The 13,427-nt window shown below is 41.3% G+C and overlaps 1 protein-coding gene across 2 annotated transcripts in view; it reads right to left on the reverse strand.

Moving 5' to 3' along the window:
* The window catches only part of LOC126299533 (vitellogenin-like), a 398,678-nt gene that overhangs the window by 10,896 nt on the left and 374,355 nt on the right, over positions 1-13,427 (reverse strand). For both annotated transcript variants that reach the window (XM_049991515.1, XM_049991514.1), the window contains one exon: positions 4,012-4,163. In XM_049991515.1, the coding sequence (XP_049847472.1) occupies positions 4,012-4,163 (152 nt within the window). The remainder of the gene's footprint in view (positions 1-4,011; positions 4,164-13,427) is intronic.

Raw genomic sequence — 13,427 nt, forward strand, 5'->3', positions numbered from 1 at the left:
CAATTTTAATTATTTGACCCCATGAAAACCTGAGAACCTTTTATTCAACTTTCGTAGTGCGCCACCGTTGCTGAGTGGTCAACATAGATGGCTGCCATGCGGAGGACTGGCCGCGATTCTCGGTGCTGCCAAGGATTTTTTCATTGGTGGGAAGACTATTACAAGGTGCACTCAGCATCCTGATACCAACTGAGGAGCTACCTGACCAAGCAGTAATGACTCCACGGCCTGGGAAGTCTGTAACACGGCCGGGAGAGTTGTGTTCTCCTTACATGCCCCTCAATACCGCATTATCATGACGCTGCAAGGCAGAGAATGACGCGGCAGCCGGTAGACATCCCTTGGGCCTTCACAGCTGGACTGGGAGCTCGTTTAAGTATCCTTAATTGAATGCTGAACTACACGTCAAAGTGACACAGATACGTGACACTGTTTTTCAACATAGTCATCACGTCTTTTTAAGCAACGATTGGAAAGACCTACAAATCGCTCAATTCCTCAACGACAGATATCCGCTCCTTGGTGACGAAGCCATTCCGGAGCCGCTGTGCGTACGTCCTCATCGTTGGAAAGTCTCTTTCCTACCAGATGTTCTTTCAGCTTGCTGGAAAGATGGGAATCGCATGGTGCAAGATCTATCTTCCTTTCTTCCCGATCACATCTGTGTACCCCCGTAGGAGGTTCGAGTCCTCCCTTTTTCATAGGTGTGTGTGTTATCCTTAGCATAAACTGGTAAAGTTAGATGAAGTAGTACGTAAGCCAAGGGGCCGATGACCTCAGCGGTTTGGTCCCATAGTCCTTACCACAAATTTCCAGATTTACATCTGTGCAGCCTTGATCGATTTGTTGACGCCATTTCACTACGACTGGCATTTGGTCCATATACCACCATAATTTCAAGGTGAATCTGTGTGCATTTTATCCGTTTTATCCACAAGACTCCTGCTGTACTTGGTACCCCATCTTTGGAGTACGTACGATATTACATACACAGGCGCTGCTTATTCGCCAGCACCAGGCAAGCGTCTTTCAAGTAAAATGTACTTGTATGGAGATGTACATAATAGACGTACGAGTTCAGGTTGTATACGCATAATTGACGACATATGGAAGTTTGGGTCTGGCTCTGAGCCAAATAGCAAGGCGACCGCTCGCGGTAAGCAGAAAATATGGGTTCGAGTCGCGGTCCGGCACACATTTTCATTGTCGTCATCCATTCTAAAGCTCATGGTTGCCCGTTTGCGAATACATTTAATGTATTTGGAGTACGTTGCCAGATTCCCGTGCCATTGCAATCGCACACTGTAATGTACCTGTTATCCGTACTGCAGCATAAAAGTACCTGCAGGAAGCCCAGAACATGATCTCTCTTCTAGCAGTTGGTCACCCTTACTGGGCAATGGTCTGAACGTCAGACGACATGTTTAACTTACTTACGTAATAACCCAGTAAGATTTAAAATATATGCAATTCCCATATAGTTTAGCTGGAGTACAGTGCACCTGTAGAGGAAATTGCATACCAGACTCTGTCTGACCAATTCTAGAATATTATTCCAGCGTTTGGTGTTCTTATCAAGTAGGTACAACAGACATACAACGAATTCACAGACACGTTGTTGTTCTCTTAACAGGTCAGTACAGCCTGTATGAAACTGTAACAGAGATAATCGGGGAACTTAAATGGGAATCTTTGGAAGGGAGGCGACGTAATCTGCGAAACGTTTTGGGCATATTTAGAGACCCTGCATTCGATGGAAAAAGTGTGGCCTTTATATCTCGCGTAGGCATCACGAAAATAAAATAACAGTGATCATCGAAAGAACATACACATAAACACACTCATTCTTTCCCTGGAGAATCAAATAGGACAGATCATCATCAGCACTGATTACTATGTACCCTCAGCTATGAGCTGTACAGTAGTATATGGGGTAACTTTGTGGTTTCAGAAGAGACATATAGAAAATAGACAAAAATAAGTGGACAGAGTATGTCTCTGCTTTTAAGTCACATTACAGTTGCTTATTATGGACACCGTTTGTGGTGTAGCAAAAGCCAAAACGCGTGTGTAATTAATTGAAGTCACTGACACGAACTGCTTGGCAAAGTGCGACACACCCTGCTTTGGGAATTTGTTCATTGGGTTGTCTACTTGCAGGCACCATCTACTTCGATACGACAATATGGAGTGGATGATGTTTCCACATGCTATGCCACACCTCTCCCCTAGTGCAACTGCGCCGCAGCGAGTATTACGAATCGAAACTTGGAGAGATACTTCGTCCATTAATACGTCTCATTTTTTCGGGATGTCTTGTAGTTTTTGGGCAGTCGTCTCGTCTAACGCTGGAGGTACTTACAGGGTGAGACTTATTGAACTACATGAAAACTACGGAGTGCACATACTTTATTCAATATGTAAACGTCACTGCAGATATTTGGGTTTGGGTTATGACATGTTCAATACACTTGCTATGATGTGGCACAGACGAATAGAGAAATTCCCCATGATCCGCTGAAGTGTCGGAACATCGATGCCGTCGATGACCTCCTGAATGGTTGTTTTTAGGTCATCAATGGTTTTGTGGTTATTGCTGTACACCTTGTTTTGTATATAGCCCCACAAAAAGGAGTCGCATGTGTTCAGATCCGGAGGACATGGCTGCCAATCAAAACCAGTGGCGTCTGGGTGCCCCAGAGCCAGAATGCGGTCTCCAGAGAGCTCCTCCAGGAACTCAAACATCTCCTGTTTCGATGGAGTCGAGCTCCGTCTTGCATGAACCACATTTGTCGAAATCAGGGTCACTTCCAAAACCTTCACGTACTGTTCCGGTAGTCACCGTGCCATCAAGGAATATTGCACCGGTTGTTCTGTGAGTGGACATTGCAGACCACACAGTCACCCGTTGAGAGTGAAGAGATTTCTCGATCGCGAAATGCGGATTCTCAATCCCCATTGCGCCAATTTTGCTTATTGGCGAACCCATTTAAATGAGAGTGTGGTTCAACGTGTAATGGTACTTGAATTACGTAATCATTACGGGACCTCACCTCAACTTCTCGATACCAGCAATATTCTACTGTGTTTCTGTAAAATAGTTAACATATTTCTGTGACAAAATTCAGATTTGATTTCATTAATGTAGAGGTACTTCGATACATCGATATGTATATATATTGCAATGATATCATTCTTATGTATATTCTTTCATTTGTCACTATGATCTTTGACGTACTTTTAACTCTGATTTTTGGGCGCTTAAACTGTTATTAGAGAGTCAAGCTTTGGTCGTCATATTAAAAAGACGCAAATTGTAGTCAGTTTATAAAATGTGAACTTTAACAGTGAGGAAGACATTTTCAAGTATATTTTATATTGTGAAGTGATACTTTGGAAAGAGTTACGCGATACTGCAACAAAAGTAATAAAAAAGAAATGTAACGTAAATTCGGAGTGCTGATTACGTTTTTACATCACCATTGTCCTAACATGCAAAATTTTCATCTTCAAGAATGGTTTATGAAACACATCTATAAAACTTTTGAATATCGCAGAATAACAGCTAGGCCTCTTTGCATCCGAGCTTGGAATCATCACTACCTAGATTTTCGACGATTGAGCCATGAATTCACAACGATGCCAGAGTGGGAAACTCGTTAAGATGAGTGCCTAGTTTATCAATTATTTCAAGAAATGACTTTATTAACTGTGCTCTAATGACACCTGCAACATAATATAACTTTGTTGTTGCCCGAAAATGCAATATTTAGCAGCGTGAGCAACACTACAATCATAATTAACTTTTGACCTTTGTTGTGGTAGGGTTGTCAGAATCGCTAAACAAAACAATAATGAGCATACAAATCCCCGTCATGTCCCGCGGCCAATCGACCAGTTTGGACATCCTAACGCAATCCGTTCAGAAGTTATGACTACTTTGTTTCATATAGTTCAGTAATTGTCATCCTGTATGAATAAGCCTGTGGAACTGCCGGTGTGTATACATACAAGACTGGAGACGGTGGGCTGTCGCACGAGCACGGCCACGCCGCTGCGGCCCGAGCAGTCCTTGGTAAGCAGGTGCCAGTCGCTCCCCAGCACGTACTCGAACTCCACTCCGTCGAACGTGTGGAACACCTGTCCGCTGACGCCGCAGTACGCTGTAACACACAAGTCACCTCCAGTCAACATAACTACGGTGCAAAAACACGAGATCAAAGTAAATCTGCCCACTAAACTGTTTGGGTACGTGCAACACTAACCGCAACATCACCAGCTGGTCTCTAGTGATCATGAAGAATAACTTGCTTACACCACCTGGATAAGTGTGGATAATTATTAAGCAGTAATAATTACTTGGTGCAGCTTCTGGACCAGGTAAACATCGGCCGATGCTGATAAGATGAAACACAGTAACTGATAAGTATCTTTTATGCTGGGTTCTTTCTAGATTGTCTTGACCTTGGACCTTTTACGTCGAATATAAATTGCGCAACAACTTCACCTGACGCCAGAAGTGACATCATTAAAGTCAAAAGGTCAAAGTCATATAGAAAGAACCCTGCACAACTACTACTTATTAGTCACAATGTTTTATATTTTACCACCAGAAGTGATGGTTAAAAAATGGTTCAAATGGCTCTGAGCACTATGGGACTTAACAGCTGAGGTCATCAGTCCCCAAGAACTTGGAACTACTTAAACCTAACCAAACTAAGGACATCACACACAACCATTACCGAGGCAGGATTCGAACCTGCGACTGTAGTGGTCGCGTGGTTCCAGACTGTAATGCCTAGAACCGCTCGGCCACCCCGGCCGGCAGAGAACATGTGGGAATTTTTTGCATACATACGAGTATATTGGTGAAGTGAAGCTTGCTAATGGTTTGCAGAATTCTTATAATTGCTGCATACACGTGCAGGTTGTGTTGTGTTCAAGTTTCCCTGTTAACCTTCTGCTCCGCTCCACTCTGTATTTTCGCATATCATCAGTTAGCGCCTTCAGATAGGCAACCCAATGGACAGACTTGCAATGCGGCTTGCTGTCGCACCTTCCCGGGCAATTGGGGCCATAAATTTTCATGCACGTATTGACATTACCCGCATCACAAACGGAGCCGATACTAAATACCTGAAATGTGTGCTGAAAACTTTGAGAGACGCTCTGCCCATTGCAAAGTGTCTGTTTTCTGTGTATCTTTGGTTTTCGCCAAGAGGATAAGGTTCTTCTTGTAGGTTGAGCAGGAAACAGCCTGGCTAAGAACAGTAATTACAGCATTAGGGGGGACCTGGAAAAAAGCAGGATTAGTAACTACACACACAAATGTGAGTTTCATGGAGGTCCTGCAGCGGCATGACCAGCCCTGGGTTAATACCTCTGTGAACCGTGTTAACTCTGAGTTGAGCAGGTTACTGCTGAGTGAAATGAATTCTGATATGACTGCAGTGCCTGCTCCTACAATTGGGAGGTGGAGTTATACTATACATGGCTTGCATCTGAATAGGACAGGGAAAAATAGGTTCCTGAACTTCTTGTAGCAAATGCAAGATCCCTGTGGTTACTGGTGTCAGAAGGGCACCTTTTTTAGGTTAGAATCAAGTTTCAGGCACCCTGTTTTGAAAGAAGTCACTATAACAGAAGAGCCCCACAAGAATGCACAGAAAAGTAAGGTTAGCTTATTGTACCAAAATATTAAAGATTGAGTAATAAGGTAGAAGAGCTTCTTGTCTGCTTCCAAAATTTAGAGGAAAAGATAGACATCCCGTGCCTGTCTGAGCACCACATAACCACAGCGTTAGATACGTTACGTATAAAAGATTACAGTCTAGGAGCTTACTCATGCAGAACTATCATGGGAAAAGGAGGAGTTATTGCATATATTAAGACAGAACACAAACTCAAAAGCATTGACACCAGTAGATTTTGTAGCGATCAGCACATAGAAGTGTGAGTTTGTGAATTGATGCTGAAAAACAGTTCACTTTTAATTGTAACGGTATATAGATCCCCACTGGGAAATTTTGAATTATTTATGAGGAGCCTGGATTCCCTACTGTGCTGTCAGACACCATCAAGCAGTTAATAGACTGTGGTGACTTCAATGTAGATTTTCGAAAGGATTTTCATAGGAAAAATTATCTGGAAACTTTATTTGGATCCTACAATTTGCTTTCAGTAATTAACTTTCCAGCACGTTTGGATAAAGGCAATAGTTTCTTAACTGGTAGTGTTTCCTTTGAAGAAGTACAAAGCAAGAAAATAACTGTTTACCTAGTAACAAAAGCTCTCTCTGATCACGATGCACAGTTAGACAAGATAAATGATGCAGTGCCTTATAGTGTGGCTGCACCTCAGTGGAAGTCAGTTAGAATCATTAATGCCTATGGGGCAAATGTTTTTAAGAGTAGTCTACAAGAAACAACCTGGGATGAAATTTATAAAGAACCAAATGCCAATATAAAATTTAATCTATTCCATGATAAAATAACATTGGTATTTCAAAATAGCTTTCCGCATAAACTAATCATAAGGGACATTAAACAGCCATGTAAAAACCCATGGATAACTAAGGGGATTAAAGTATCTTGTGAAAGGAAAAGGGAATGTATCTTTTGGCAAGAACAGGTAAAGATCCTACAGCAGTTGGTACAAAAACTACTCAAAATTACTGAGAAAGGTTATTAAAAATAAAGAAACATGCAAATAATGTCAGAAATCAGTATGTCTGACAACAGAGTGAAGGCAATATGGAATACTTTAAAGCAAGAGACAGGACAACTAACCATAGAAGAGGATAACATTCCTATTGAATTGAATAGAAGGGTTATAAATGACAAGTCACAGGTTGCAAATGTATTTAATAGTCATTATTTAAACATAGGAGATAGCATAGGGACCAACAGTTCAAGACAAAGGCAACAGCAATATGTTGAAGTAGTAACTCTCATAAAATTACGTCATATGAATGTACCACCAACTTCTACTTCTGAAATTAAGAGGGTCATTCATTGTCTCAAGAATAAAAGCTCTTCTGGTTTTGATGGTGTTTCCAATAGAGTACTAAAGATTTGTTCCCATATAATAAGTCGAGTATTGTACGAAATATGTAATGCGTCACAAACTCAAGGCATTTTTCCTGAGAGACTAAAATATGCCGTTGTTAAACTCCTCTTTAAGAAAGGTGATAAGAGAGACGTCAGTAACTACCGACCTATTTCACTTCTGGCATCATTTTCCAACATTTTTGGGAATGGGATGTATTCTAGAATAGTATCTCACCTTTCCAGTAATAATATCCTGAGCAAATCACAGTTTGGGTTTCAGAAGGGTTGCTCTACTGAGAATGCCATTTACATTTTCACACACCGGATATTACAAGGATTAAATAGCAAAATAGCACCGGTAGGTATTTTCTGTGACCAATCCAAGGCATTTGAGTGTTTGAATTATGGTACACTCCAGGATAAATTGAAGTTTTATGGGATTGATGGTATAGCCAAACAATGGATCATGTCATATCTAACCAAAAGAATGCAGAAAGTTGTACTTAGTAGTAATTCAACCAACACAACCCAGGGACATAATTCTAACTGGAGAGAAATCACGTATGGGGTTCTCAAGGGCTCATTCTTAGGAACACTACTGTTTCTCATATACGTAAATGATCTACCGTCTAGTGTACAACAAGCAGAATTAGTTCTTTTTGCAGATGACGCCAGTATTGCAATCACTCCCAATATTCATACAGAAATGGAAGGAATGGTGAACAAATTTCTCAAAAGTTTTCCGCGAATGATTTCACCCTGAATTTCACAAAGACACATCATATTCAGCTCTGCATCTCTAGGTGTACCTCACCAGTGATAAATGTAACACATGGTGATGAAATAATACATAGGGTGAAATTTCAAAATTCTTAGGTGTCCATATTGATGAGAATTTAAGTTGGATGAAAAACATTTTGGAACTCCTAAAACAACTTAGTTGAGCCACATTTGCACTTAGAAACATAGCTAATTTTAGAGAGAGAGAAATCAGTAAGCTGACATATTTTGCTTATTTTCTTTCAATATTGTCATGTGGAAAAATGTTCTGGGTTAACTCATCTTTCAGAAAGAAGGTCTTCACTGCCCAAACACGTGCTGTAATAATTATGTGTGGTGCTTAACTGCGATGATCTTGTAGACATCTGCTTAAGGACTTGCGCATTCTGACCACTGCTTCACATTATATGTACTCCCCAAAGAAGTTTATTGTAAATAATCCACTACAATTCAAAAAAGAACAATGAGGTACATAATTACAATACCATAAAAAACTGACATTCATTACCCAACATTAAGGTTGCCTTTAGCACAGAAAGGCGTGTACAACAAACATGTTTGACCACTTACCCAGTGATATAAAATGTCTTACAGACAGCAAGGTAAAATTTGAAAATAGATTGAACAAGTTTCTCCTTCACAATTCCTTCTATTCCATAGAAGAATTTCTATGTTTTTAATGTGTAAAAGGTGGTGGACAGGAATTGGTAACTCAATCTGTATATCTTGTTTCCATTTCGGGGGAAAAATTATATGGTGACGTTTAGAGTACAAATAGATGTACGAATTAATTTCAAATATGAATGTAAAATGACTCGTTCCACATCATGACGAATTATAGTGCAAAATGATCAATGGAACATGAAAGTAACCAACTAACTAGGTGCAGTTGTCTTCTGAAACCGCAGGGGTACATACCAGTAACGCCGTATGTTCCACACCTTCCCGTGTTAGGAAACGAAATGGCGGAAAATATTATTTTCGTATCGTTGCTTCAGAAAACGACATTAATTGAAATAACCGTATATTAGCAGCTTCCACTATGAAAAAAATGATAGCGAAATGGTTAAATTGTTGAATCCCTGATATATGATTCTGAAGCATATTGTGTGTGTGGGAGGGGGGGGGGGGCGGGGGGGAGGGGGGGGGGGAGGGCCTACGTGCAGATGTGATGAGATATGTGACTTTACTTCGAATTGGAACATAATTTGTATAAAACATTTTGATTAGGTGGCTTTCTTCTCCGTCTGTTCAGCATAAATTTTGCAATTGATTTTAAACTATTTTACCAATGAGCTGGATACTTGAAATTTTCAACATAGCTCAGAAGTGGATGATAATTCAATATTAACTTGCTTTCCTGTCTATTGTGTGGCGGAGGATACTTCATGTACCACTGCCATTTCCCCCTTTTCCTCTTCCAGTCTGGAATGGTTCATGGGAAGAACGGTTGCTTGTAAGCCAGCGTATGACCTCGAACTCTCTAATTTTCGAGAGATATACCTTAGGACGAAGCAATAAATTGGCTGTCTCTGATGAAGAGAAACTGAAATGAACCTGATATTTTACCACATATCTCTGTTGTAATCTCATCAAGATGTTTGAAATCGACTGAAAAATTTCACACACACACACATGAGAGTAAACATCAGTAAATAATTATGTAGACAATATAAATTTGTAATATAACATGTTTTTGTATCAGACTGGAAAGTATAAAGTAATTTTTCTTAGTCCCATACAGATTCATAACCCATACAAATATACGCACCTAACAAAAGTTTTGCATAACCTCGGTTCCCAGAATTGCGGAACATGTACAGAAAATTGGAACAGAGATCAACATAAACATAATTTCCGCCCTTCTTATTCCTCATGAAACCACACATTGCATGTTTTACCACGATACAGCGAGACCTTCAGAGGTGGTGGTCCGGATTGCTGTACACACCAGTACCTCTAATACCCAGTAGCACGTCCTCCATTGATGCATGACTGTATTCGTCGTGGCATACCATCCAAAAGTTCATCAAGGCACTGTTGGTCCAGATTGTCCCACTCCTCAACGGGGATTCGGCGTAGATGCCTCACACTGGTTGGTGGGTCACGTTGTCCATAAACAGCCCTTTCCAATCCATCCCAGGCATGTTCGATAAGGTTTATGTCTGCAGAACATGGTGGACACTCTAGCCGAGCGATGTCGTTATCCTGAAGGAAGTCATTCTCAAGATGTGCACGATGGGGACGCGAATTGTCGTCCATGAAAACGAATGCCTCACCAATATACTGCCGATATGATTGCGCTATCGGTCGGAGCATGGAATTAACGTACCGTACAGCCGTTACGGCGGCTTCCATGACCGCCAGCGGCGTACGTAAGTCCCACATAATGCCACCCCAAAACATCATGGAACCTTCACCTGGGTGGACTCCCTAGACAATGTGTCTCAGGCGTTCAGCCTGACCGTGTTGCCTCCAAAGACGTCTCCAACGATTGTCTGGTTGACAACATATGCGACAATAATCGGTGAAGAGAGTGTAATGTCAACCCTGAGCGGTCCATTAGGCATTTGTTGGGCTCAGATGTACCGCGCAGCATGGTGACGTGGTTGCAAAGATGGACCTCGCCATGGTCGGCGGGAGAGAAGCTGCACATCGTGCAGCCTATTGTGCACGGTTTGAGTCGTAACACAACGTCCTGTGGCTGCACGAAAAGCATTATTCAACATGGTGGCTTTGCTGTCAGGGTTCCTCGGAGTCATAATCCGTAGGGCGTCCTGAGCGAGGCATGTCTTCGACAGTTCCTGTCTCTCTGTATCTTCTCCATGCACGAATAACCTCGCTTTGCTTCACTCCGAGACGCCTGGACACTTCCCTTGTTGAGAGCCCTTCCTGGCAAAAAGTAACATTACGGATGTGATCGAACCGCAGTATTGACCGTCTAGGCATGATTGAACTACAGACAACACGAGCCGTGTACCTCTTTCCTAGTGGAATAACGAACTAATCGGCTGTCGGACCCCCTCCGTCTAATACTCGCTGTTCATGCATGGTTGTTTACATCTTTGGGCAGGTTTTGTGGCATCTCTGAACAGTCAAGCCGAACTATGTAGCCGAGCGGTTCTAGTCGCTTCAGTCTGGAACCGCGCGACCGCTACGGTCGCAGGTTCGAATCCTGCCTCGGGCATGGATGTCTGTGCTGTCCTTATGTTAGTTAGGTTTAAGTAGTTCTAAGTTCTAGGGGACTGATGACCGCAGATGTTAAGTCCCATAGTGCTCAGAGCCATTTGAACAGTCAAAGGGATTGGGTCTGTGATACAATATCCACAGTCAACGCCTATCTTCAGAAGTTCTGGGAACCGGGATGATGCAAAACTTTTTTTGATGTGTGTAGTTCTGGGTATCTGTAATTGTAAATTTTTAATAGCTATGAAAGTAACGGAAAACGTAGGCCCATGCAATACATAACTGACGCATTAGTAGTTCACCTCCTAACTATTGCACGTGTCCCACGTTTTTCGTTATAAATGTTACAAATTTTCTCATAGTTATTAAAAATTCACAATCCCAAATTTTCAGAACTATCCGAATTGGGTTATGAATCCGTATAATTCTAGGAGAAATTATTTCATACGTTTTCGTCCGACATAAAATCGTGTTATATTAAAAATTTAATTTTATTCAAATAATCGTTTCGTGTATTAGATGCTGCCTGGATGGATGATGTCCAGAAGCTAAAAGCTTTTAGACAGGTTAGGCTGTTATTCACCTCTTCCAGTATTACTCTTATATTCTCCTAACTTTACTCCTCTTACCCCCAACATCCTCGATGAACTGTCCTAATTAGTCCAGTCGCTAAATAGTTTCGCCTAAAACTGGGCGCTATTTTTGTGTCCAAAGGTTAGTTCCCCAGACAAGCTCGGCTTTTGAGACCAGAGTCACTTCTTGTTCTGTGTTAATGTTAATTTTTCCCAATCAATTGTATTGAATGATTTTTATTATTAAGTGATCTATTTAAAAACACAGAAGGCTTTATAGTCAGATAGACAGCGCACAGTCGATGTGTTATACATCCGCAGACAAATGAGGTTACCACAATGAAGCATCTTCTGATATGTCTATACCACAACAGGACAGCTGCCAGCAAAGCGAACTGTCTGGTTTGCGCCTTGGATGCCCTGCATGTACCAGTCATGTACACTGCTTGTGCACAGAACTGGATACAACAGTAAACCTAGTTGCGAACCAGCAGGAAAAATCCTCGATGGTACTACCCGACAAGGCGAAGTGGTAATGCGACCGTAGCAAGAACTAAGTTGGTCACGCAACTAGGCACAGCCACGCTCTGATTAAAATTATGAGCAATATTACGTCGCGGTGCAAACATGGAAGATGAGTGTGGAAAATGTCTTCCCGGGCAGGCGCAACGGCTTGCGGTTGGCTTTATTAAATTTGTGGATGATGGGAAAGAGACGAGATTAATTTTGCCAGTGGAGAAGGTGGCGGAATGTGCGGCCAAAATGTTTAAGCTGAGCAAGAAGATGGTTTGCAAATTACGGAAGCAGGGACACGAAGCCGAGCAGAGCAGGATTCAGACTTCTACGTCAAATGAGGCGAAGAAAGATACAATAAGCATTCCACTGACGATGTCGGTAAATATTTTATCAGGCAGAAATTTCTACGCAATTACGAACAATATAAAGAAGTACCAACTTTGGGAAAATTTCACAGCTTTGGTCGCACAGAACTTAACTTCGAGGCTGGCAATGAAACTGTAACAAAAACTATTCTGTCTATGGGATTTAGTTTTGAAAGGTGCCAAAATAAACGAGTTATGTGTTAAGGAGATGACATAGTTGCAAATAGGGCATACTACATTAGGTTTTCACGGAAGACTGAAGCATTTGAATTAAAGCGGTCAGTGGTTTACTTTGTTGAAACGTGGATTCATTCACATTACAGCAGAAAGAAATGTTGGCAACGTGACAGTAAGTGAGGGTACAGTCCAAGGATCAATGTTTAATTGTTGTACATGCAGGCGGTGGCATGGGATTCATTAAGGATTCAGTTCTCATATATGACTCAAAAACCAAAAATGCTGAAATATTTTCTAAATTGGCAAAAAAAATGGTGACAACAATATTATCCTTCATAGTATAATTTGTAAGCCGTTAAACCCAATTTCTCTTACCGGCAAACGCTCTCGTCCGTAATCATTTGCTGATTACAAAACATTTGGTAACTCGCGTTGGTTGGGGTAGGATCTATTTTTTGTAATAGTCTATAAGGTGGTGGGCAGAAAAAAAGTTAATACGATGATTAAAATGACGAAGGATTAGAAATAAAAATACATACAATCACCTATAGGGATTCGTCGCGAATATGCCTTTACCCCTATATTACATCACTGCTTAGGACAACGCTACTAATTTTAATGCTCTAGATCATTGCGCGAAATACTTTTTGTTGATTAATAACATTGTCTTTAACCATTCGGAATATTTATGGCCATCGTATTTTTCAAAATGTTTGATTACGATAATGTTCAACCAGCGATCACTTCGCAGTTACTTCCGGTACTGCGCGTGATGTGGTGGC

This window comes from Schistocerca gregaria, chromosome X (genome assembly GCF_023897955.1).
Source record: "Schistocerca gregaria isolate iqSchGreg1 chromosome X, iqSchGreg1.2, whole genome shotgun sequence".
Taxonomy (NCBI): domain Eukaryota; kingdom Metazoa; phylum Arthropoda; class Insecta; order Orthoptera; family Acrididae; genus Schistocerca; species Schistocerca gregaria.